Source organism: Stylophora pistillata, chromosome 11, assembly GCF_964205215.1.
Source record: "Stylophora pistillata chromosome 11, jaStyPist1.2, whole genome shotgun sequence".
NCBI lineage: Eukaryota > Metazoa > Cnidaria > Anthozoa > Scleractinia > Pocilloporidae > Stylophora > Stylophora pistillata.
Genome location: NC_142529.1, coordinates 1,604,947 through 1,626,123, shown reverse-complemented (window position 1 = coordinate 1,626,123; position 21,177 = coordinate 1,604,947). Strand labels below are relative to the sequence as shown.

Here is a 21,177-nt window from a genome sequence, read left to right as displayed (position 1 = left end):
ATGAAAAGAAATTTTGTTAAAAAAATTAAAGGAGATTAGCTTACCAAATGTGAGTTTGTACATCCTTTCTACAAGACTTCTACAAGGCTCCTCCCAGCTGTACTTCTCAAGATAGTTTTCACGAAGAAACCTTGCCTCTTTTAGTCGCACTTCCCTCTTTTTCTGACGTACATTCTTGATTTCTCTGGCCCAGTCTTTAGAATCGTCAGAGTCTACCACGCAGTGGGAGGCTAGAGGCACTTCCTTCAGAGCTTCTCCAAGTCCCGAATTGCCACTGACAAGTATGGGTAGACCAGCAGATAATGCTTCAAGAGCTGTTATTCCAAATCCTTCAGTCCTGGATGGCATTATTGCAAGATCCACTTCACAGAATAAGTTGGCTAGGACTTCTCTGCTATCATTAAAGCTACGAACAATAAGCTGATTCCGACTAATGCCATAGCGGACCAACTTTTCTGCCATTTCATCTCCTTTTCCTCCAGGTGGGCATATAAACCTGAGTTTATAGGATTCACCTTTCAGCTCAGCAATTGCTTTAGCAGCTATGTTGTACCCCTTGACATTGAAATCTTCATGACTGTCACCACTTCCAATAACAAGAACACAGAATGTTCTTCTTTCTTCAGTGGCTTGTTCTACTTCCAAAAACTCTGAGAAAATGCTTGGAGTTAGGTCAAAAACATTTTGTTGTTGTTTACCATGACAAAGGTAACGCTCGTAAACATCTGCCAGCTTGGGTCCAATGGTAACTACTTGATCAGCCATCTTACAAAGTTTTATTTCTGTCTGCTGCATTTGTTCACCTTCTGAAATGTTTTTGTACATTCCATCTTCTTCAGGAGCAGAGTGAACAACTTGAATCCATTTGCAGTGACAGTAATGTGGATTTCCCTTGATGAGTGCAATTTGCTGGCCAAGGTGGACTCCATGACCAATCACACAGTCCATTACATGGTTTCTGGGAGGAGATGACAGGCAAAAAATGGGCTTTAAACCAGGAACTCTATCTGCTTCAATGAGTTTCACATTGTGACTTTCAGCACTGCTCTTGTCCTCTTCACTGCATTTTGGTAGTAAGACACTGACATCAACATTAGAGTGTTTAGCCAACTGGATGGCTAGCTCTCGGTTGATAGTTGACAAGTCTCCATCAATTGATGATTTCCACTCACTACTCAGAAAAGTGACTTTCAGTATCCTGTTTTCCTGGCCTTCCTGTGATGTAGAGGCTACACTAGGAATAGTGGAATCCTACAACAACAAAACAAGAATGCTATTGGAAATAAATTGGAAAACAGTAACAAATCACAATTATGGATGCCCACTCAATATTTAAAGTCAGTTCTTTAGTAACCTTGCTGTTGAGTTTTATCTTATGCCACAAAGTCAGTTGCAAGTATATTGAGATATATTTAAAACAGGAGAATATAAAGTTGCCCTAGAGATCTACTCTGTCACTGTTATATTACTCACTGATAACAACCATTACAGTGAAAGTTATACTCAAAAGGTATTCCTTTTCAACTCACTTTGAAATTGGTACATGCAGTTTCATAGATGACATTCAGGAGATAAAATAATGATGTGGATGAATGTTTGTCAAAGTGTAGGGTTGGTATTTGTAATAGTGTACATTTTTACCATTCCTCTTACTACCTTGTGTAGTCTTGACATCACAGAGAGCTTTTAAATTTGAAAGATTAAGCTGAAAAAAAAATAAAAAAAGTGAGTACAAAGTCCATTAAATGTCAGTGTGCCCCACTGACAAACGAGGTAAACCATACCCAAAAGGACCTGAAGAAAAGAAAAAAATTCAAGTATAAAACCAGTATAAAGACTATCATAAATTGGCAGTAATAACAAATTATAAATCACCAGTAAAATTATGCTTTTAGCCCTATGTCAGCTACTGGGTAGCCTTTGTTGTGTTCTGTAGCGTTTGCACCAGTCACATGGTTTTTTATACCATGCACAAAATAGGTTTGCCGTTTCGCCTCTTTTTTTTATTACGCTTGAATAGCGTAATAACAAAGGTCATGATCATTCGAGGGAAGTTGAGCAACGATATCAGCCGTAATAACTTAGTAACGTAATGGAGGAACCCTTTTTCGCAAGACAGCGAATATATCAGCCATACTACCGTAATAACCGAACCTTTTTTCGCAAGAAAGTGAAGCTATTAGCCGTAATAACGTAATACCGCACCCTTTTTTGTTAAGACCGCGAAAATATCAGCGGTCATAACTTAGTAACGTAATAGATGAACCCTTTTTCGCAAGACAGCGAATATATCAGCCGTAATAACGTAATGGATGAACCCTTTTTCGTAAGACAGCGAATATATCAGCCGTAATACCGTAATAAGGTAATGGCCGAACCTATTTTTGCAAGAAAGCAAAGGTATCAGCCGTAATAACGTAATAAGGTAATGGCCGAACCTTTTTTCGCAAGAAAGCGAAGGTATTAGCCGTAATAACGTAATACCGCACCCTTTTTTGTTAAGACCGCGAAAATATCAGCGGTCATAACTTAGTAACGTAATGGATGAACCCTTTTTCGCAAGACAGCGAATATATCAGCCGTAATAACGTAATGGATGAACCCTTTTTCGTAAGACAGCGAATATATCAGCCGTAATACCGTAATAAGGTAATGGACGAACCTATTTTGGCAAGAAAGCAAAGGTATCAGCCGTAATAACGTAATAAGGTAATGGCCGAACCTTTTTTCGCAAGAAAGCGAAGGTATCAGCCGTAATAACGTAATGGCCGAACCTTTTTTCGCAAGAAAGCGAAGGTATTAGCCGTAATAACGTAATGGCCGAATCCTTTTCCTCAAGACAGCAAAGATATCAGCCGTAAGAAAGTAATAACCTGAGGGCCAACGCTTTTTCGCAAAACAGCGAAGATGTAACGTGATTGGTGAAAGATTTTTCTCTAGGCAGCCTCGTGACGTAAGAAACATTGCCGTAAGAGTCACCCCCCTTACAGATGTAGTAGCGGTTATTAGAGGTTTCCTAAACTTGTTTGTAGTCCGCATTTCATTGCCGGTTCACATAAGCTAATAATTTTATGTACAAAACTTGCATTTCGCAAGATTTTACCACTATTTAATTAATTTTGGCCCGGGCAACAAGCGAGGGCAAATTTTGCAAGTCCTAGAAAATAAGACGACTGTACTTCTTCAGTTAGACCAGCAAATAATTAAAATGCTCCTAAGACTGCCAACACTAATAGTAACGTTTCACGACATGTTGTGTATCCTTCCTTGCTTCTATTACCTGTTACTGGGTTTAATATGGAGAAGGGAATGGTGCCTCAACTTCAGTAGGCAACACTGGGAAATTGAGACACCTGTTCCTATTAGTTATTTGATCAAAACAGAGCCTCACACAAGACTTTAAGGGTAAACAAACTTGCAGGCTTTACGGGTTTGAATAATCACCTCTCCAAATTTTACATACGTACCTACATACATTATTGATTTTTCCCAATGGGGCTTTTCACGTATGTTATTACTTAGGCGATGTTTAAGAACGTGTGTGGATTCCAAATATCCACTGATCTAAAATAAAAATTCCTTTTACCACTACTAGTTTTAAAAGGGGGAATATGCAACATTTGCCAGTGTCTGGTCCTACGAATGCTAACCTCCTCGCGCTTGATAAAGCGGAAGGAGAGGGGTTTCGGGGCTCGTCCTGTCAAACATCTAAAAATCATTATAGCGTCGCGAAGATATGATTCTATCTGCCACTGGGAGCCAGTTGAGGCTTAACGTGGTCGTATTTACGCGCACCACAAAAATACGACAGGCGAAGTTCCGTATGCTTTGTAGTTTCGTTATGTTGCCCTTGGAGGTACTTATACACTTCATCAATAAAACAATTTGCTAAAAACTTAAGAGTTAATAATCGTAAGAAGAGGATTATGTTTTTTAAAAATATGTTTGGTATGATTAACCTGACTGAGTCTATGCCTACAGGAAGATGCAGTTTTGGTTATGTGTTCGTCAAAGATCAAATTAGGGTATAAGAATACGCCTAAGTTTTTAACACTGTTGACAGGGAAGAGTTCCTTTCCTATGAGGTTTAGCGAAAAGTGGTCTAACTTTGAGCGCATTTGTCTGGTCCCAAACACCAGCATTCTTGTTTTACTTGGGTTCAATAAAATGTAATTATTAGAGCACCACTCGGCAATTTGAAGGTCATTGTTTAAATTGGTAACAGCTTTGACACTTGAACAGAACCGGACATGCATTCATTTAGGCGTCTTTTTGGAAACATTGCTGCTTCATTTTGCTCCCAGTAAGTTCTTGCTTCCCGAGACACACACTTTGAACTATCCTGCAGTAGCAATTGCTGTAGATGACTCTGTTTATGTTGATGACTCGCTCAAAACCTTGGAAGCAAACTTTCTTATTTATTTTCCATGGCTGATTCAATTTACGAAAATGTTCTTCATACGAAATAGTCATCAACATGTCTTTGCAGCCTATATAGCATTCCGCACCCATGCCTCTTTGCTTCTATGGGCTGCGTTTCCCCATTGAGGCCGTAAAATTTCCTCATTTAGAGCATACGACTGCCGTCCTTTCCAGCCCTCTGTCTCCAGAAACCTTTTAAGTGATCACTGTGGGCAGGAAAGTTTTATATACGGACTCAGAAAACGTGTTGTATTAGTCCGCGTGCAAAGCGGAGAATTTCAACCATTTTTGTCCAACCGGATTGGTCAAATTTTATCTACCTTATTACATGCTTTCGCCAACAGAATGTAATAAGGTAGATTAAATCTGGGTTCAACTTTCCTGGATTGCATTTTTACTCTCTGACACAATGATCATTTCTATATTCCCAGAAAAGGTTGACATTGCATTATACAGCTACTTTTAGGTCAGGGCTGGAAGCATTGTAGTTGATGGTTCGTTGGCCTAAAATTGAAAAAAATAGCCTGATGTTTCTGTTACAGAGGATACAAAAGTAGCAAAGCATTGAAGGATCGCTTGATTCTTCTCATTGCACATGTATGATCGTTTGGTTTACTCGGAATTATTCGATTAGTAACATTTATTGAAAATACCGGCATGCCGGCCATTTAGTATTTTGAAAAACTTGCTATATAGCCACAGCGTTAAATCGGGTGCTTTCAACGGAAATATTGTTGAGTATGTGCGTAATTGTGCAATACGTCCCAGTAGTTGTATTTTGTTTGTTATTACGTTGTTATGACAATTTTCTCTGTTCGTGGAAATCTTTCATTAAAATAGCCTTCTCCCCTGATATAGAGTTTTCGTTATTACGTTATTACGGCCGGGTACTTTCCAAGTTATAACGTTGTTATGATAATTTTCTCTGCTCCACCTTTAATTAACCAAATCTTCCCCCCTAGCGTAGATTTTTCCTTATTGTGTTATTACAGGAATTTTCTACTCGCCGAAAGTTTTCGTTATTATCTTATTAAGAACTTCTTTGGACATGGAAATTTTTCGTTATTACGTTATTACAGGCAAATTTTCCTCCCCTCGCGTGGATTTTTGGTTATTACGTTATTACGGGTACTTTTATACTCGCCGAAAGTTTTCGTTATTATATTCTTACAGGCAACTTCTTTAGTAGTGGAAATATTTCGTATTACGTTATTACGGGAAAATTTTCGAACCCATCGCGTAGATTACAGGTTATTACGTTATTACGGGTACTTTTGTACCCGCCGAAAGTTTTCGTTATTACATTATTATAGGCAACTACTTCAGTTGTGGAAACTTTTCGTATTACGTTATTACGGGAAAATTTTCGACCCCTTCCGTAGATTTTTGGTTATTACGTTATTACGGGTACTTTTATACCTGCCGAAAGTTTTAGTTATTCCATTATTACAGGCAACTTCTTTGGTCGTGGAAATTTTTCGTTATTACGTTACGGGTACTTTTCTACTATCCGAAATTTTGCCGGTAAAAAACGAAGAAAGGATAAAACAAGGACGTTGAGGGAAAGGAGAAAATAAGGAAGTCATCAAACAAAAGAAGAAAGTAAAAAACTGTTACGCTGTTACGAGGTAATAACGAAAAAAGAAAGAAAAACAAAACCTATACTGCGCACCATATCATACAATTATATCAATTGAAAAACCTATTTCTTTTAAAATTAACTACAACGTGACAACAAAAGTCCAGCTATGATAATTTTGCAGTTGCAGTTAATGAAGGAAGTTTTTCTTTCACCAACATCATTAAAAAAGAGCGAGAATTTCTAAAAATGAAATCAATAACTAAATGGCATTTTCACTATCCTCTATTACATATCCCAGGAAAGAGAAATAATTGTCAGTCTCCTTTCTTTACCTCTGTTACTGCACTGAAGAAAAAGTCTCTTTTACTTCCCTGGAAAGTGACCATGTAAATTGGAGCACTGGCTGCCAAGGCAACATCAATCACATTTGGATATTTGAACCTCATGTAACCACTTAGCATTCCACCATAACTGAAAAAAATAGACCAAGGACAGATAGTGATGCAGAATACCTCATTAAATTAAGTTAAATGAGTCTTACATCAATCCCTCTTCTTGGTCTTCGAGAAAGGTCTTCATTTTTCTTAATTTGGTTTTTTTGTGTGTATGTCGAAGAATACTGCATTTATGGTGCTCATTTGTCCGCATATAAATTCACTTAAAAAATTTAATCCTTTTCTGACACAATTCCAAATACTTGGAATTTTCCCTTGTTCCTGGCTGTTCAAATATTCACATTTTGAATGGAAACAAAGACTGGAATCTTGTTATTGGCACCAAGTTTAAACTCCTTGCCATGCTTTCGATGCAGGTGATCACAATGGCCAAAACATTTCTTTGTTCAGTTCTATTACAATGTACCTGCCACCAAATGCCACAACTTTACTCTCTGTCGCCTTGAACTGAATCTTAAGGTCAGTCACCAGGACTGCATAGTCTGCAAGGGCTTGCTCCATTGAAAGGTAACCGACTTTGTCGTGATCAAATGAGGACGAACCAAATGGAAGGGATTCTCCATAGTATCCCTGAAAGGGAATGACAACAGAGCACAATAAATAACATGAGATCAGAGCACCAACAATTCAACGTTATCACAAAGCATCCTTGTATACTCACATGTTCTCCAAACACCACCAAGGCACTGAACTTCTGAGCTGCTTCAAAAACAAAGCTTGAGTTTTCCCAGAAACCAGTTATTGGTCATTCATTGCCAGTGTAAAAAAAAATTGGTCCATTTTCATCCCAGTATTGATCTGTGAGGAAACATGGACACTGAGCTTAACAAATGATTAAAACTCAAAAGTTCTCCATACTGTGAGGAGTTTACAAGCTGGTGCTTCAAGGAGTACAAAAGATATAATGTGAACTATGGAGAGGGTGGATGCAACTACTTATTTCCTTTTTTTCACTTCAGGGATTTCTTGTTTTTTCTCTTTCTTTCTCCGGTGTACCCTGTGCACCCTGTGTACCCGTGTGTACCCTCTGTACCCTGTGTACCCTGTGTACCCTGTGAACCCGTGTGTACCCGTGTGTACCCTGTGTACCCTGTGTACCCTGTGTACCCATGTGTACCCTGTGTACGCTGTGTACCCATGTGTACCCATGTGTACCCATGTGTACCCTGTGTACCCATGTGTACCCTGTGTACCCTGTGTACCCATGTGTACCCTGTGTACCCTGTGTACCCTCTGTACCCTGTGTACCCTGTGTACCCATGTCTACCCTGTGTACCCTGTGTACCCATATGTACCCTGTGTACCCATGTGTACCCTGTGTACCATGTGTACCCATGTGTACCCTGTGTACCCATGTGTACCCTGTGTACCCTGTGTACCATGTGTACCCTGTGTACCCCTGTGTACCCTGTGTACCCGTGTACCCTGTGTACCCTGTGTACCCATGTGTACCCTGTGTACCCCTGTACCCGTGTACCCTGTGTACCCATGTGTACCCTGTGTACCCTGTGTACCCTGCGTACCCTGTGTACCCATGTGTACCCTGTGTACCATGTGTACCCTGTGTAGCCATGTGTACCCTGTGTACCCATGTGTACCCTGTGTACCCTGTGTACCCTGTGAACCCATGTGTACCCTGTGTACCCATGTGTACCCTGTGTACCCATGTGTACCCTGTGTACCCTGTGTACCCATGTGTACCCTGTGTACCATGTGTACCCTGTGTACCATGTGTACCCTGTGTACCCTGTGTACCCATGTGTACCCTGTGTACCCTGTGTACCATGTGTACCCTGTGTACCCCTGTGTACCCTGTGAACCCATGTGTACCCTGTGTACCCTGTGTACCATGTGTACCCTGTGTACCCATGTGTACCCTGTGTACCCTGTGTACCCATGTGTACCCTGTGTACCCTGTGTACCCATGTGTACCCTGTGTACCCTGTGTACCCATGCATATCATGTATACCCTTGTATACCTCGTATACCCTGTCTACCTTGTGTACCCTCTACACCCTGTATATTCATGTATACCTAAGTATACCCTGTATATCGTGTATACAGGAAACCTGGCAAACATCAGTTGGAATGAATGGAAGCTCTCTGGCCGTTCAATCTCGTTTTGTATGTTCACAAATGAATTATGAATAACTTATTATGATTTTATCAGCCCGGGGGGAAATCCCATATAAAATGGACTGGGATGCTCGTCTGGAATTTTGAAATAAACTCCTAAAGGAGACGAATATATGTAGGGTACACAAGGTACACAGGGTACACAGGGTACACACGGGTACACAGGGTACACACGGGTACACAGGGCCCACAGGGTACACAGGGTACACAGGTTACACAGAGTACACAGGGTTACACAGGTACACAGGGTACACAGGGTACACAGGCGTACACAGGGTACACAGGGTACACATGGGTACACAGGGTACACAGGGGTACATAGGGTACACAGGGTACACACGGGTACACAGGGTACACAGGGTACACACGGGTACACAGGGTACACAGGGTACACAGCGTACACAGCGTACACAGCGTACACAGGGTACACAGGGTACACAGGGTACACAGGGGTACACAGGGTACACAGGGTACACATGGGTACACAGGGTACACATGGGTACACAGGGTACACAGAGTACACAGGGTAAAACAGGGTACACAGGGTACACATGGGTACACAGGGTACACAGGGTACACATGGGTACACAGGGTAGACACGGGTACACAGGGTACACAGGGTACATAGGGTACACACGGGTACACAGGGTACACAGGGTACACAGGGTACACATGGGTACACAGGGTACACAGGGTACACAGGGTACACATGGGTACACAGGGTACACATGGGTACACAGGGTACACAGGGCACACATGGGTACACGGGGTACACAGGGTACACATGGGTACACGGGGTACACGGGGTACACATGGGTACACGGGGTACACAGGGTACACCGGGTACACAGGGTACACAGGGTACACATGGGAACACAGGGTACACAGGGTACACATGGGTACACAGGGTAGACACGGGTACACAGGGTACACAGCGTAGACAGGGTACACAGGGGTACACAGGGTACACGGGGTACACAGGGTACACATGGGTACACGGGGTACACGGGGTACACAGGGTACACAGGGTACACATGGGTACACGGGGTACACGGGGTACACATGGGTACACAGGGTACACAGGGTACACAGGGTACACATGGGTACACAGGGTACACATGGGTACACAGGGTACACAGGGTACACAGAGTACACAAGGTACACATGGGTACACAGGGTACACATGGGTACACAGGGTACACAGGGTACACATGGGTACACAGGGTAGACATGGGTACACAGGGTACACAGTGTACACAGGGGTACACAAGGTACACAGGGTACACAGGGTACACAGGGGTACACAGGGTACACAGGGTACACCGGGTACACGGGGTGCACGGGGTGCACGGGGTACACAGGGTACACATGGGTACTCAGGGTACACAGGGTACACATGGGTACACAGGGTACACAGGGTACACAGGGTACACATGGGTACACAGGGTACACAGGGTACACATGGGTACACAGGGGTACAAGGGGTACACGGGGTACACATGGGTACACGGGGTACACGGGGTAGACAGGGTACACAGGGTACATATGAGTACACGGGGTACACAGGGTACACAGGGTACACAGGGAGAATGGGTAACAGCAAGTCTATATGGAGACTGGGTAACAGGGAGTCTATATGGAGACTGCCATGAATTACTTGCCGAACATCGGAGAAGTATCTATCCAGTACTGTATCTTCCGAGGGGGGGCGGTAAGGGGAAGAAGGGTGCTTCATAGTGCTTCATAGTGCTCCATAGGGGGGGGTGGATTCCTATTCGGGAGAGGACGCTTATTTCTGTTATTTAAACTTAGGGGCTAATTAAAGGAAGTACGGTGACTGTTTCTGATATTTGACCAGTAATAGCATGTTACTTGGTACAAAAGAAAAAGGTTTTAGAATCTCCAATCTCCTTTTACAAAAGTAATACAATTACACATTCTGTACCACTTTAGGTCACGTCAAAATAAAGTTGAAAAAAGGTTTGACTGGTTAACACAAGTTTCACTGAAGAAAAAAAGATTCTCAACAACTCGATGAGGCATGTTCACCATAATGATTAAATCAAAACTTTGAACCAATACGCTTGCAAAAAATGGGAGGAATATATGAAATCAAATCGCTTTGAATGACTGAATCCCCCCTTTCAGATTTCAAAATTCACATAATTATCACAAGAGAAAAAAAGAAGAAAAAAACAGCCCCTCTCCTAAATTATGGACAGAACATGTTTCCAGATACTGTAAACAATAAAGTTTAAAGCTAAGAATCCAAGAACTACAACAATGGATGCTTTAAAAAAATACTTTATTTCTAAAAAGAACTTTAATGGTATGAAATGTAATAAATAAAGGGAAATTGAAAACTCTTTGTACTTGCAAAGTGTGTGCATGAGCAGTTGAGGTGCCAGCCATACATGGAAGTTGCTCAAAATTCGTAGAGCTGTAACCTTTCATCTTCAAGACAAAATGAAATTATTTACAAAATCTCGAGTTCAACGAATTTGAACTCAAGTAACCAAATTATGTACACATCACAAGTCAAATCATGATAAACTGGAAAAGAAACCAGATGCAATGAGTTAGGAATGCCTCACTAAAGTTTTCCACACCTTCTTATGTATCATATGTAACAAGAAAACAAGGTTTTGAACCTGTTGATGATCTCAACCCTTCAATTTCCAGGAGTGACAAAAATAGAATTTATCCGTACAATATCAATTACAATGTCACAAAGGCAAGTGGTGAGAATCAAGAAAAATTTAAATTAGTAGTTGATCCTATACCAAATTCTCTGAACTAACATAACCAGAATTATATGGCAGACAGAAAGGTGAATTTCTTCTGACCAGAGATTTTGGGAGTGAAAGGGCCAAAAACCTGTTTTCTTTGCTTTCCATCAAAAGATGGACACAGAATTCACTTGATTATTCTATGTAAAGCTGGTCAAATTCTAACCACAATTAGGTAGTTTCAATGTACAGTTGTAACTTAACGAAACTCTTTAGAAATTTCTTTCTCACTGTTGTTTCTTGACTACATATATGTTAATTAATATCCATCTGTAGTAAACATTAACAACTGAAATAGAAAAAAATTTATCACAAAAAAAGGACTTCAGTTAACATTCTCTATCAACCATCTTTAATGAAACATTATCTTGAGTTGGTGACCTAACTTGAGCTCAGAGATCATATCAGTTCAAGAACAATCCAACACTCTCGACAGTAGTGTACTTCAACCTGAGTTTCAACCAAGCACATAACATTCACTGGATATTTTTCTAAGTGCCTGTGTCAAGACATTAGTAAATTGAGCTGACTATTACACATTTCTTTCTGAAAAAATCCTGCATCAATTAAGACAAGGAAGTCTTCCTTAGAGTCTGTCATGTTTGTTAGATTCTTTTGAGGCTCATCAATTTGTGTGTACAAAACGTTTGCTCTAATTGTACATGCCTTCCTCACACTTTCAAATACATAACATGTTGCTCATAATGTAGGCTTCAGAGGCCAGCACTAGTTTCTAGACTGATATGATCACCTAAATGTATCTAATCACCCAGTAGAGAAAGAGCTACAGCATTGCTCACTTATGTCTTCATCTCATCATTGCTTTATGGTTTGCTACCATGTGATGTCTGAAGATCAGTTCCAATCAACATGGATGATTGCCATGATAACTGGTCAAACAATTCACTAATACTCTTTGATCCTGTAGGGGGCTTGTCAGCCAAGACACTTGTAATGATCTGTTCAACTTATCTGTAAAACACAATAATTCTTGATTAATTCAATGTATTTGTTTGCTGAAGAATAATTATATCTACACCTGTGAAGACACCACATTTAATTTGACATAAAATTGAGCTTTCAACCTCTATACTGAGCATTTAAATTTTCAGAACCAGAACTCATAACTTAGCAGAAGTTATAATTGTTTTCTCCATAAACAAAGCTTTGATGCATTTGAATTTAGGACCAGACATTTAATCTTCTCATCAAAGAAGACAAACAAAGTCATTTTCTCATCACAAAATTAACACATATATCCACACATTTTAGAAATTGAAACTTTCCCATTGCCGTGTTCTAGAGTATCCTCCAGATGTCCACAATTTTTTTGTTGTTTTTATTTTCCTTCAATGTGGTCCCGACTCTAAAAATGCATTCAGTTAAACATTCTTTTTCGAGTTTTATTGTCACTTAGTAAAGAAAACTTATTTTTTGCTAGTTGATTTATTAAATAAAATAAATATAAATCTACTTTTTAACTTAAATGTTTCAGATTTTGAGTAACCAAAAGTCTTACCTTGATTTCATCCCAAGTGCTTGGGTCTTTCAAGCAAAGAATCCTTTCTTTTGTGGTAATATTGCCTGGTACAAGTTGTCAATGGAAGCTAAGATGAGTGATAGAGATAACTCTAATGAGAAATCATTCTAGTCTTCAAAAGAATTATTTTTGTACACAATGAACACTCTCCATTAGCTAACTGTTGATCAAAGTGAAATGAACCACTTACAAGTAAACTCTACCAAGTGTCCTCAAAATATTGTCCCTGCATTACTGCTGCTCTTACCTTTCAATCCCAGAGTGGTCAAAGTCACTGCTTCGCAGAGTGTACAACAAGATCAATAAACCAGTCTTCACTCACTGCACAGCAGCTGGTTCTCCTTTTGAACTAAAAAAAGTTCATGTCACTCTAATCCCTTTGCCAAAATTCCAAATCACATCCATCCAGCCACCTTCTTCATCTCATTAAAGTTAGAGCATGTTTTGAAACAGGAGAACTTCAAAATCAGACCCTTGTTTCTAGTTGTATTAATACTGAAAGTTTGTTTAGTTTAGCAGAGTTGTAGTTAATGTTGCTCTCTTTACCAAACCAAAGCCAGATCAGGTTTCCAACATTCATCTATGTGGTAACTGTGATCACAGACTAATCAAACATTTAAAAGGCACTTCTGATACTCACACCATTCATGAAAGAATAATAAATAATGTGCTGCTCTTTAAACCGAAGAACTCTCAGAGTTTGAATTTCTTTCACTGAAGACATTTACTTCCAGGCTAATTGACGTTAAAGATGTGTCTCTTGCCAAAGCATCAGCCAGTTCATGTATCCAGTCTTCATAGAGGTTATTGTAGTCACTGAGTGTCAAGTTCAAGGTAACTATTGATGTATTTCTTACCAAAGCATTCTTCAGAGCACAGAAACATGAATTAGGCCTGTAACTGTGGTTGTTCAGTGTAAGACTAAGGGTGATTAATGACTTGATATTCGCCAAACCATCAATTAGACCATCGGTCAGGTCTCCATCAAAGGAAGAGTAGTTGTTGATTGCAAGGCTCAGTGTAGTTAATGACATGTATTTTGCCAACCAGTCACTCAGACATTGGATCATGCATCCCTTAAAGTCACTGTAGTTGTTGAGTGTAAGGATCAGCGTAGTTAATGACATGTTTTTTGCCAACCAGTCACTCAGACCATAGATCATGTATCCCTTAAAGTCACTGTAGTTGTTGAGTGTAAGGATCAGTGTAGTTAATGACATGTTTTTTGTCAACCTGTCACTCAGACCTGAGATCATGCATCCCTTAAAGTCACTGTAGTTGTTGAGTGTAAGGATCAGTGTAGTTAATGACATGTTTTTTGTCAACCAGTCACTCACACCAGAGATCATGTATCCGCTAAAGTCACTGTAGTTGTTGAGTGTAAGGATCAGTGTAGTTAATGACATGTTTTTTGTCAACCCTTCACTCAGATCAGAGATCATGTATCCGTCCCAGAAACTGTTAAAGTAGTTGTTGAGTGTAAGGCTCAGCATAGTTAGTGACGTGTTTTTTGCCAACCCACCACTCAGATAATAGAACATGGGATGTTCCATATCCAAGTTACTGCGGATGTTCAATGTAAGACTCAGTGTAGTTAGTGATGTGTTTTTTGCCAAACCGTCACTCAGATCTTCGCTCACCATTGCCCCCAATTCCCTGCAGGCGTTGAGGTTAAGGCTCAGTGTAGTTAATGACGAGTTTTTTGCCAAACCATCACTCAGACCACAGGTCATGGGTTCACTCATCACATACTCATTGCAGTTGTTGAGTGTAAGGCTCAGTGTGGTTAATGACTTGTTTTTTGCCACAGCATCCCACAGAGCATCTATGTTTTTAAAAAAGGAACTGTTGTTAAATGTCAGACTCAATGTAGTTAAAGACTCACTTTTTTCCAAACCCTCACAGAGAGTGGATCCCCAGTCTCCACTGATGCTGTCAGGGTTGTTAACGCTCACACTAAGCTTTGTTACACAGCCATCCTTAACTTTGGTAAGTACAGGTGTAAGTGACGAGGAATCATCAGCAGATAAACCAACTTCTCTGCAAATCTTGTCGCCTGAATTTGAGTCATTAACGTTTAATGCAAATAGATATGTTTGGTTGCGTGATAGCCTTTCAAGAGTGTTCTTTTTGTCCCCCATCAGCTCCCCCTGAATACTAATAGTCAACTTTGAAAAGGTTTTGAGTTTGTTCAAGTGGCTAAAAAGACAGTTAGCAACATTATCAGCTACTCTTTCCTTAAAATTCAAAGTGACACAAGAAACTGATGAGGTTATCAGTCCTTTGCAAAGATCATTTGCTCCACTACAGTCTAACTCTCCCAAGATGTTGACAGCCAATGAGTGGAGTTTTGAAGCTAAAAGATTTCCATTCAGAACTGGGCAAAGGCAAGCCACCTGTGAAGTTCCTACCATGCCAGTAACATTTGGATGCAATGTAAAGGACGTAGTCGACTTTACTGCAGAGTGGAGAGTCCTAGAAATATTTGCCCAAATTGTAGGAAGCTCACCAAACACTTTTAATTCCAGAGACTCCAAAGACCTGTTTCCTAGAAAGCCATTCTTTAACAAAGCCACACCATTGTTGCTGAGTTTTCCATAAAATGTCAGTGCAAGGGACTTCAATGAAGGATTTGCCACAAGTCCCTCTCTAACAGAAGTTATTAATGAATCTTGCACGTCTCCAAACAGAGTAAGGCTCAGAGACGTAAGTGATCTGTTCAATAAAATCTTTTTAAAATCCTCTGCTTCAGTTTCCCTCCATGAACCAAAAATCTCGAGTACAACAGATGTAAGTGGCGTTTCTGCAGATAGTCCCTTGTCAAGTATGGCTATGCAAATCTTTAACACCTCATAAGGCAATTTTAAAGTTACAGTTGTTAGGGTTTTATTTGCAGCCAAGCTGTCACTGATAGCAACAACTTCACAGGAAGAAATCCATTCAGTTGTATCAAGTGTAAAGGAATGTAAAGTAGAGTCTATTGTGAGTGCTTTACACAAAAGAGCTGTAATCTCTTCTGAAACACAACCAGAAAAGGAAAGTGTTTGTAGCTGTGTGTTGGATGCTATGATGTCAGCTAGTTCGTCACCATCTAGGTTGGCACAAACATACCCCCAAGAACTCTCTAGTGCAAGATGAACAGGAAGTTGCAACTGTGAAAAACTCTCACAGGCTTTTAAAACAACGAAAACATCTGTTGTTGTTTTCTCACCTGATAAGTCAAAGGTCATGGTCTGTGGAAATGGAATAAAGGAAGAAAGAGCTATTGCCACTTGTTCATCATTTCTACTCTCATTGAAACATTCAACAAAGAAAGTGGCCTCTTCTTCAGCGCACTGGTGCCAGTCCCAGTTTCCTTCCTTTAGCTTCTTGCCAATCTGTTCAAAAAGAAGACGAGCATCCTCACCCAGTATGCCAGACATAAAGATGAACACTTGTCTGTAGCTCTCTACCATATCTGGGTAAAAGTGTAAATGCGACTTAAAAAAATCAACCTCTTTTCTCAATGGCTTGTTAGCTAAATAAAATGCAGCCAGATACTCTTGAAATGTCTTGTGAAAGAAGAAATACTCATGCTGTGGGTTTATCTTCCTTAAGCTGGCTTCCTTGAACACAAGGCCAAGCTCCCGTGCTGCTAGATTCACATTTGTAGTTTCAAATTCTGCCAACTCCTCTTCACGAAAAGAAAATTGACCTTTTTCCAAGCATCTCCAAGCTAACTCTCCAAGAACTAGCAAACTGTCTTCAAAGAGCCTAACAAGAGCTTTGTCATCAAGAGGAGCCTCTAGATCATGCTTGGCACAATATCTCCGTAGAATGCAACAAACAATTATCTGGTAAAGTTCAGTGCGATAAGATGGCAGTTCTCCCTGGTAGTCCTCAAACACAACGCAAAGGAGTAACAAATTCAGTGGATTGTTCCACAGCGCATCAAGGAAAGTGTTTTCTCTGATTTCAGCGATGAGTCTCTCTCCTTTCAGCACATTCTCAGGACCAGCATTCTCAAAATGCTTTCTTATATAATCAAAAGCATCTTCTCTTGTAAAGCCTTCAATCTGTAAAAGCATATCAAAGTCCACCTTTTTTCGCACTATAATTCCTCTTTCCTGACGAGATGTGGCTAACACATGGCAAAAGGGAAAAATCTTCTTTTGAAGCAATCTTTCCACATCACTTTCTGACATGTCATTAGGTAACTCATCAAGACCATCCAGAATGATTAAAACTTTTTTTTGGAGATGGAAATCTGCAATATAATCAATAAGCTCTCTCTTCATAGCTTCTGAATTACATTTAGGTAAGAGTTGTTCATCAATGGCCTCTATTATGTCTCCGTGAATGTCGCGGCATTTAAGCAGTAGAACTACTTCAAATTCAGGAAAGGAATCCACCTTTGAAATTACCTTAATAGCCCAATCATGAGCAATTTTAAGGCAAAAAGTTGTCTTACCCATTCCAGGACTCCCTTCTACGAGCACAATAATATCATTTCCATTTTTGAAAATTTCAAACATGCTCACTTCATTGTTTTCCAGCTGGAAGTCTCGTTTCCTCCTGGACAAAATTTTTAATCTTGTGTAAACATCTTCCAAAGGCAGCTGAATGGTGTTATCCCAGAAGAGTGGTTTCAACTGAGATCTTTTTTTGTATTCTTGTTTTAGAAGACTGCAAACAATAGCAAGGCAATAGCCTAAAATTGAAGAATAAGTTTGTCAAAAACAACTCTTACAATTTGCATGTTTGGACATAGTGGGTTTGATAAAGTTAATTTTAAAACTTCTAAGAATCAAGTATAAGACTTCAGGGGAAGAACAATTTCATACAGAATATGAAATATGCTTGGTGCTTCAGGAAAATTTGATTTTTAATACTCCTTTATGAATGATACTGAGAAGGATTGGAAAAGAGTGAATTTTCGGAAGTACAGCGAGCAGCTTGTTGACAGGTGTAACTGTTGGGTAGCCTGATCATCTGGGTGAAAGCAATCATCTTAAATTGACAAACAACTCCTCCCATTATAATGAAAATGACATTTGCTTCAGTACTTTCTGAGCTGCTCTCACCAAGACGATCAGTCTTCACAATCAGTCTGGACTTTTACTACAATGACTTTTTCTTGCTTCATCCCAGTATATATTGTAGACCATATCTAGCCTGGGAAGGAGTCAGAAAACAATGAGCATACTCACTCAAAGGAGTGAAATACTGAAAAACACCTTATGCCTGGTAGGTAGAAGACTTGTAATGAATCACCTTTGATTGCTAACAAATGCAATGACATGCAAGGAAGATAACTTTTGTTTATACAACGCATTCTTGTAAAGTTGCTTTTAATATTCATCAAGGTGTAATTCAAGTTATCAATTGGTAATGCGCTGGACTAGTATCGCAGAGGTCAGTGGTTCGAATCCCGTACAGGCCTGATTTTTTTCAGGTCTGATTTTCGCTATTGCTTAAATAGCGCCATCTACTGCGTGGATCGTGCATCATATGTATCTAATACCGCAGTACAAAATATATGAACTTCATATATTTCATTGTATCTCATTTATCACTTTCATGGGTTTATTACAAATCAACTTAACGGCCTGCTCCCAGTTGGCTTGTTAGCTCAATTGGTAGAGCGCTGCACTAGTATCGCAGAGGTCAGTGGTTCGAATCCCATACAAGCCTGATTTTTTTCAGGTCTGATTTTCGCTATTGCTTAAATAGCGCTATCTACTGCGTGGATCGTGCATCATATGTATCTAATACCGCAGTACAAAATATATGAACTTCATATATTTCATTGTATCTCAAGCCGTGATGAGTTGTCCGTACCGAGTACTAAGGTATTAACGTACTAAGCAAATTCAGAACAAGCCGTGATGAGTTATCCGTACCGAGTACTAACGTACTAACGTACTAAGCAAATTCAGAACAAGCCGCGATGAGTTGTCTGTAGCTAGTACTAAAGTACTAACGTACTAAGCAAATTCAGAACAAGCCGCGATGAGTTGTCTGTAGCGAGTACTAACGTACTAACGTACTAAGCAAATTCAGAACAAGCCGTGACGAGTTGTCTGTAGCGAGTACTAACGTACTAACGTACTAAGCAAATTCAGAACAAGCCGTGATGAGTTGTCTGTACCGAGTACTAAGGTACTAACATACTAAGCAAATTCAGAACAAGCCGTGATGAGTTGTCTGTACCGAGTGTTAAGGTACTAACGTACTAAGCAAATTCAGAACAAGCCGTGATGAGTTGTCTGTACCGAGTACTAAGGTACTAACATACTAAGCAAATTCAGAACAAGCCGTGATGAGTTGTCTGTACTGAGTACTAAGGTACTAAGGTACTAACATACTAAGCAAATTCAGAACAAGCCGTGATGAGTTGTCCGTACCGAGTACTAAGGTACTAACGTACTAAGCAAATTCAGAACAAGCTGTGATGAGTTGTCCGTACCGAGTGTTAAGGTACTAACGTACTAACTATTTTTCCGTTCAAAGAGAAATATAGGCTCAAAATAGTAATTCTGGCCTAGTGTTATCTTCAAAAAAAAAAGAAAAAAAAAAGCCATTGATTACTATAGGGTATTTACTACTTCAAAACAGGAATGAGAAGGCTCTGGATTAGAAGAGTATTTTTTTTCTACTATTGATTTGGCAACAAGTAAATAAGAGGGAGTCATGGAAGGTTCTGAGTACGCAACACCGCAAACAAAAGAGAACTAGCACCTCAGCAACCAAAAAATATCCTCAAAGGACCGACATCGCAATATACATTAAGTTGCACGATTTAAATGGTCTGGTTTGGCCGATCGTGCGTGTGGTAGAGGTCCGGAGGTCAAGTAAAATGGTAGCCAATGTTTATTAAAGATTCATTAGGATTTATTGCTTACTTTGTTTTACCAAAATATAGTTTCCCAAAGGGTTAAAGAAAAAACTGCAATTTATAAATGGTTTATTTCAACGAAAACGGTCAGTTTGAGATCACCAAAAAAACGTAGTGCGAGTTGTTCTCCACTACATTACGCATTAAAAATAATGTCCCCACCACAAAACCACAAACCCCAATGGTTATCAATATATTCCTTTTTTCACAGGCTAAATCAAATGTTCAATTTCATGGCATGCATGAAAAGAACGAGAGTTGTAGTTCGTACGCTAGTGCGCTAGTACGTAGGTATTCATGCTCGCTGGAGAGCTGTAGTTCGTACGCTAGTACGCTAGTACGTAGGTATTCATGCTTGCTCGAGAGGTTTACTTAGTACGCTAGTACGTAGGTATTCCTGCTCGCTCGAGAGCTGTAGTTAGTACGCTAGTACGTAGGTATTCCAGCTCGTTCGAGAGTTGTAGTTAGTACGCTAGTACGTAGGTATTCATCCTTGCTCGAGAGCTGTAGTTAGTACGCTAGTACGTAGGTATTCCTGCTTGTTCGAGAGTTGTAGTTAGTACGCTAGTACGTAGGTATTCTTGCTTGCTCGCTCGAGAGCTGTAGTTAGAACGTTAGTACGTAGGTATTCATGCTTGCTCGCGATTCAGTACTGTTAGTGCTGTAGTACTGATGAAAGCTGTTAGTACGGTAGTACTGATGAATAAGCAAAAATCTACAGAAAAGCAGTCCTATAATGGGCAGCATATGCTTTCAGGAGTGCTCTCTGCCAAACAATAAAACCACAAAGTCTTTCTCTATGACATTCAAATTGTTGTTATTATGCATATTATGTTTGCCGTTGTTATTTTAAATTTGAAATACTTCACAGGAATAGTTAATTTGATCTATGATTGGTCCAGGTGTTTCTTTTCCTTATGTTATTCAAACTTTCTTTTTTAGGAATTAGCATATATATACTAGTGTATTTTGTTTTCTCTCTCTGTTGTTGTAACCGTTTATTTGGACGAGATCGGAATAAAAGAAGCAGAAGTTTGTTTTCATCGTGCAAAAAACTTTAGAAATGCCACAGAGACTTAACCTTCATACTCAGGGGTTTCATTAATGTTTTCTGCAGGAGGGCAACTGGTTTTCACAGGCGGGCAAAACTCTTTGAACTGAACTTCTTTATAAGATAAACTTTCCTCCAGATGGTCAAATCAGGTGGGCAAAGCCGTCCTCACAACCGCTCAATTTGCCCAGTGCCCAGGCCCCTTAATGAAACCCCTGCATACTATAATATTACTCTAAGTAATCAAGTTAACATACAGTACATTTTCAAATCAGATTCCATAATTAGTAATGTGATTATCATTGTAATAACCAGCATTGTTTGG

At 39.9% G+C, this 21,177-nt stretch overlaps 3 protein-coding genes across 16 annotated transcripts in view; all 3 read right to left on the bottom strand.

The window, feature by feature from the left end:
* Positions 1–1,711, bottom strand: part of LOC148719621 (uncharacterized) — a 30,987-nt gene extending 29,276 nt beyond the window's left edge. For all 8 annotated transcript variants that reach the window (XM_088738751.1, XM_088738755.1, XM_088738752.1 and 5 more), the window contains exons 1-2: positions 1,657–1,711; positions 45–1,251 (exon numbers count right to left, since the gene is read on the bottom strand). In XM_088738751.1, the coding sequence (XP_088594877.1) occupies positions 45–1,251; positions 1,657–1,674 (1,225 nt within the window). In that variant the 5' untranslated portion in view covers positions 1,675–1,711. The remainder of the gene's footprint in view (positions 1–44; positions 1,252–1,656) is intronic.
* Positions 1,687–7,407, bottom strand: LOC148719620 (dipeptidyl peptidase 2-like). The gene is made up of 4 exons (XM_088739117.1): positions 7,121–7,407; positions 6,866–7,029; positions 6,337–6,475; positions 1,687–1,794 (listed from the first exon to the last, which is right to left on the bottom strand). The coding sequence occupies exons 2-4, from the start codon at positions 6,958–6,960 to the stop codon at positions 1,687–1,689; spliced, it is 342 nt and encodes a 113-aa protein (XP_088595243.1). The 5' UTR covers positions 6,961–7,029; positions 7,121–7,407.
* Positions 7,408–10,883: 3,476 nt separating this feature from the next.
* LOC111320534 (uncharacterized) overlaps positions 10,884–21,177 on the bottom strand; it is a 33,073-nt gene continuing 22,779 nt past the window's right edge. For 5 of the 7 annotated variants that reach the window (XM_088738692.1, XM_088738697.1, XM_088738695.1 and 2 more), the window contains 2 exons: positions 12,904–17,614; positions 10,884–12,356 (listed from right to left, as the gene is read on the bottom strand). In XM_088738692.1, coding sequence (XP_088594818.1) covers positions 13,602–17,614 — 4,013 coding nt within the window. In that variant the 3' untranslated portion in view covers positions 10,884–12,356; positions 12,904–13,601. The remainder of the gene's footprint in view (positions 12,357–12,903; positions 17,615–21,177) is intronic. The other 2 variants (XM_088738693.1, XM_088738694.1) reach the window with 2 other exon arrangements.

What these genes read in the sequence shown, in the direction of transcription:
- LOC148719620 (XM_088739117.1), bottom strand. Translation starts at nt 6,960, where the DNA reads ATGGAGCAAGCCCTTGCAGACTATGCAGTCCTGGTGACTGACCTTAAG. An exon ending in GTTGTGGCATTTGGTGGCAG is followed by an intron (nt 6,476 to 6,865) that starts GTACATTGTAAT and finishes TATTTTTTTCAG; the next exon opens with TTATGGTGGAATGCTAAGTG. An exon ending in TCTTCAGTGCAGTAACAGAG is followed by an intron (nt 1,795 to 6,336) that starts GTAAAGAAAGGA and finishes TCTTTTCTTCAG; the next exon opens with GTCCTTTTGGGTATGGTTTA.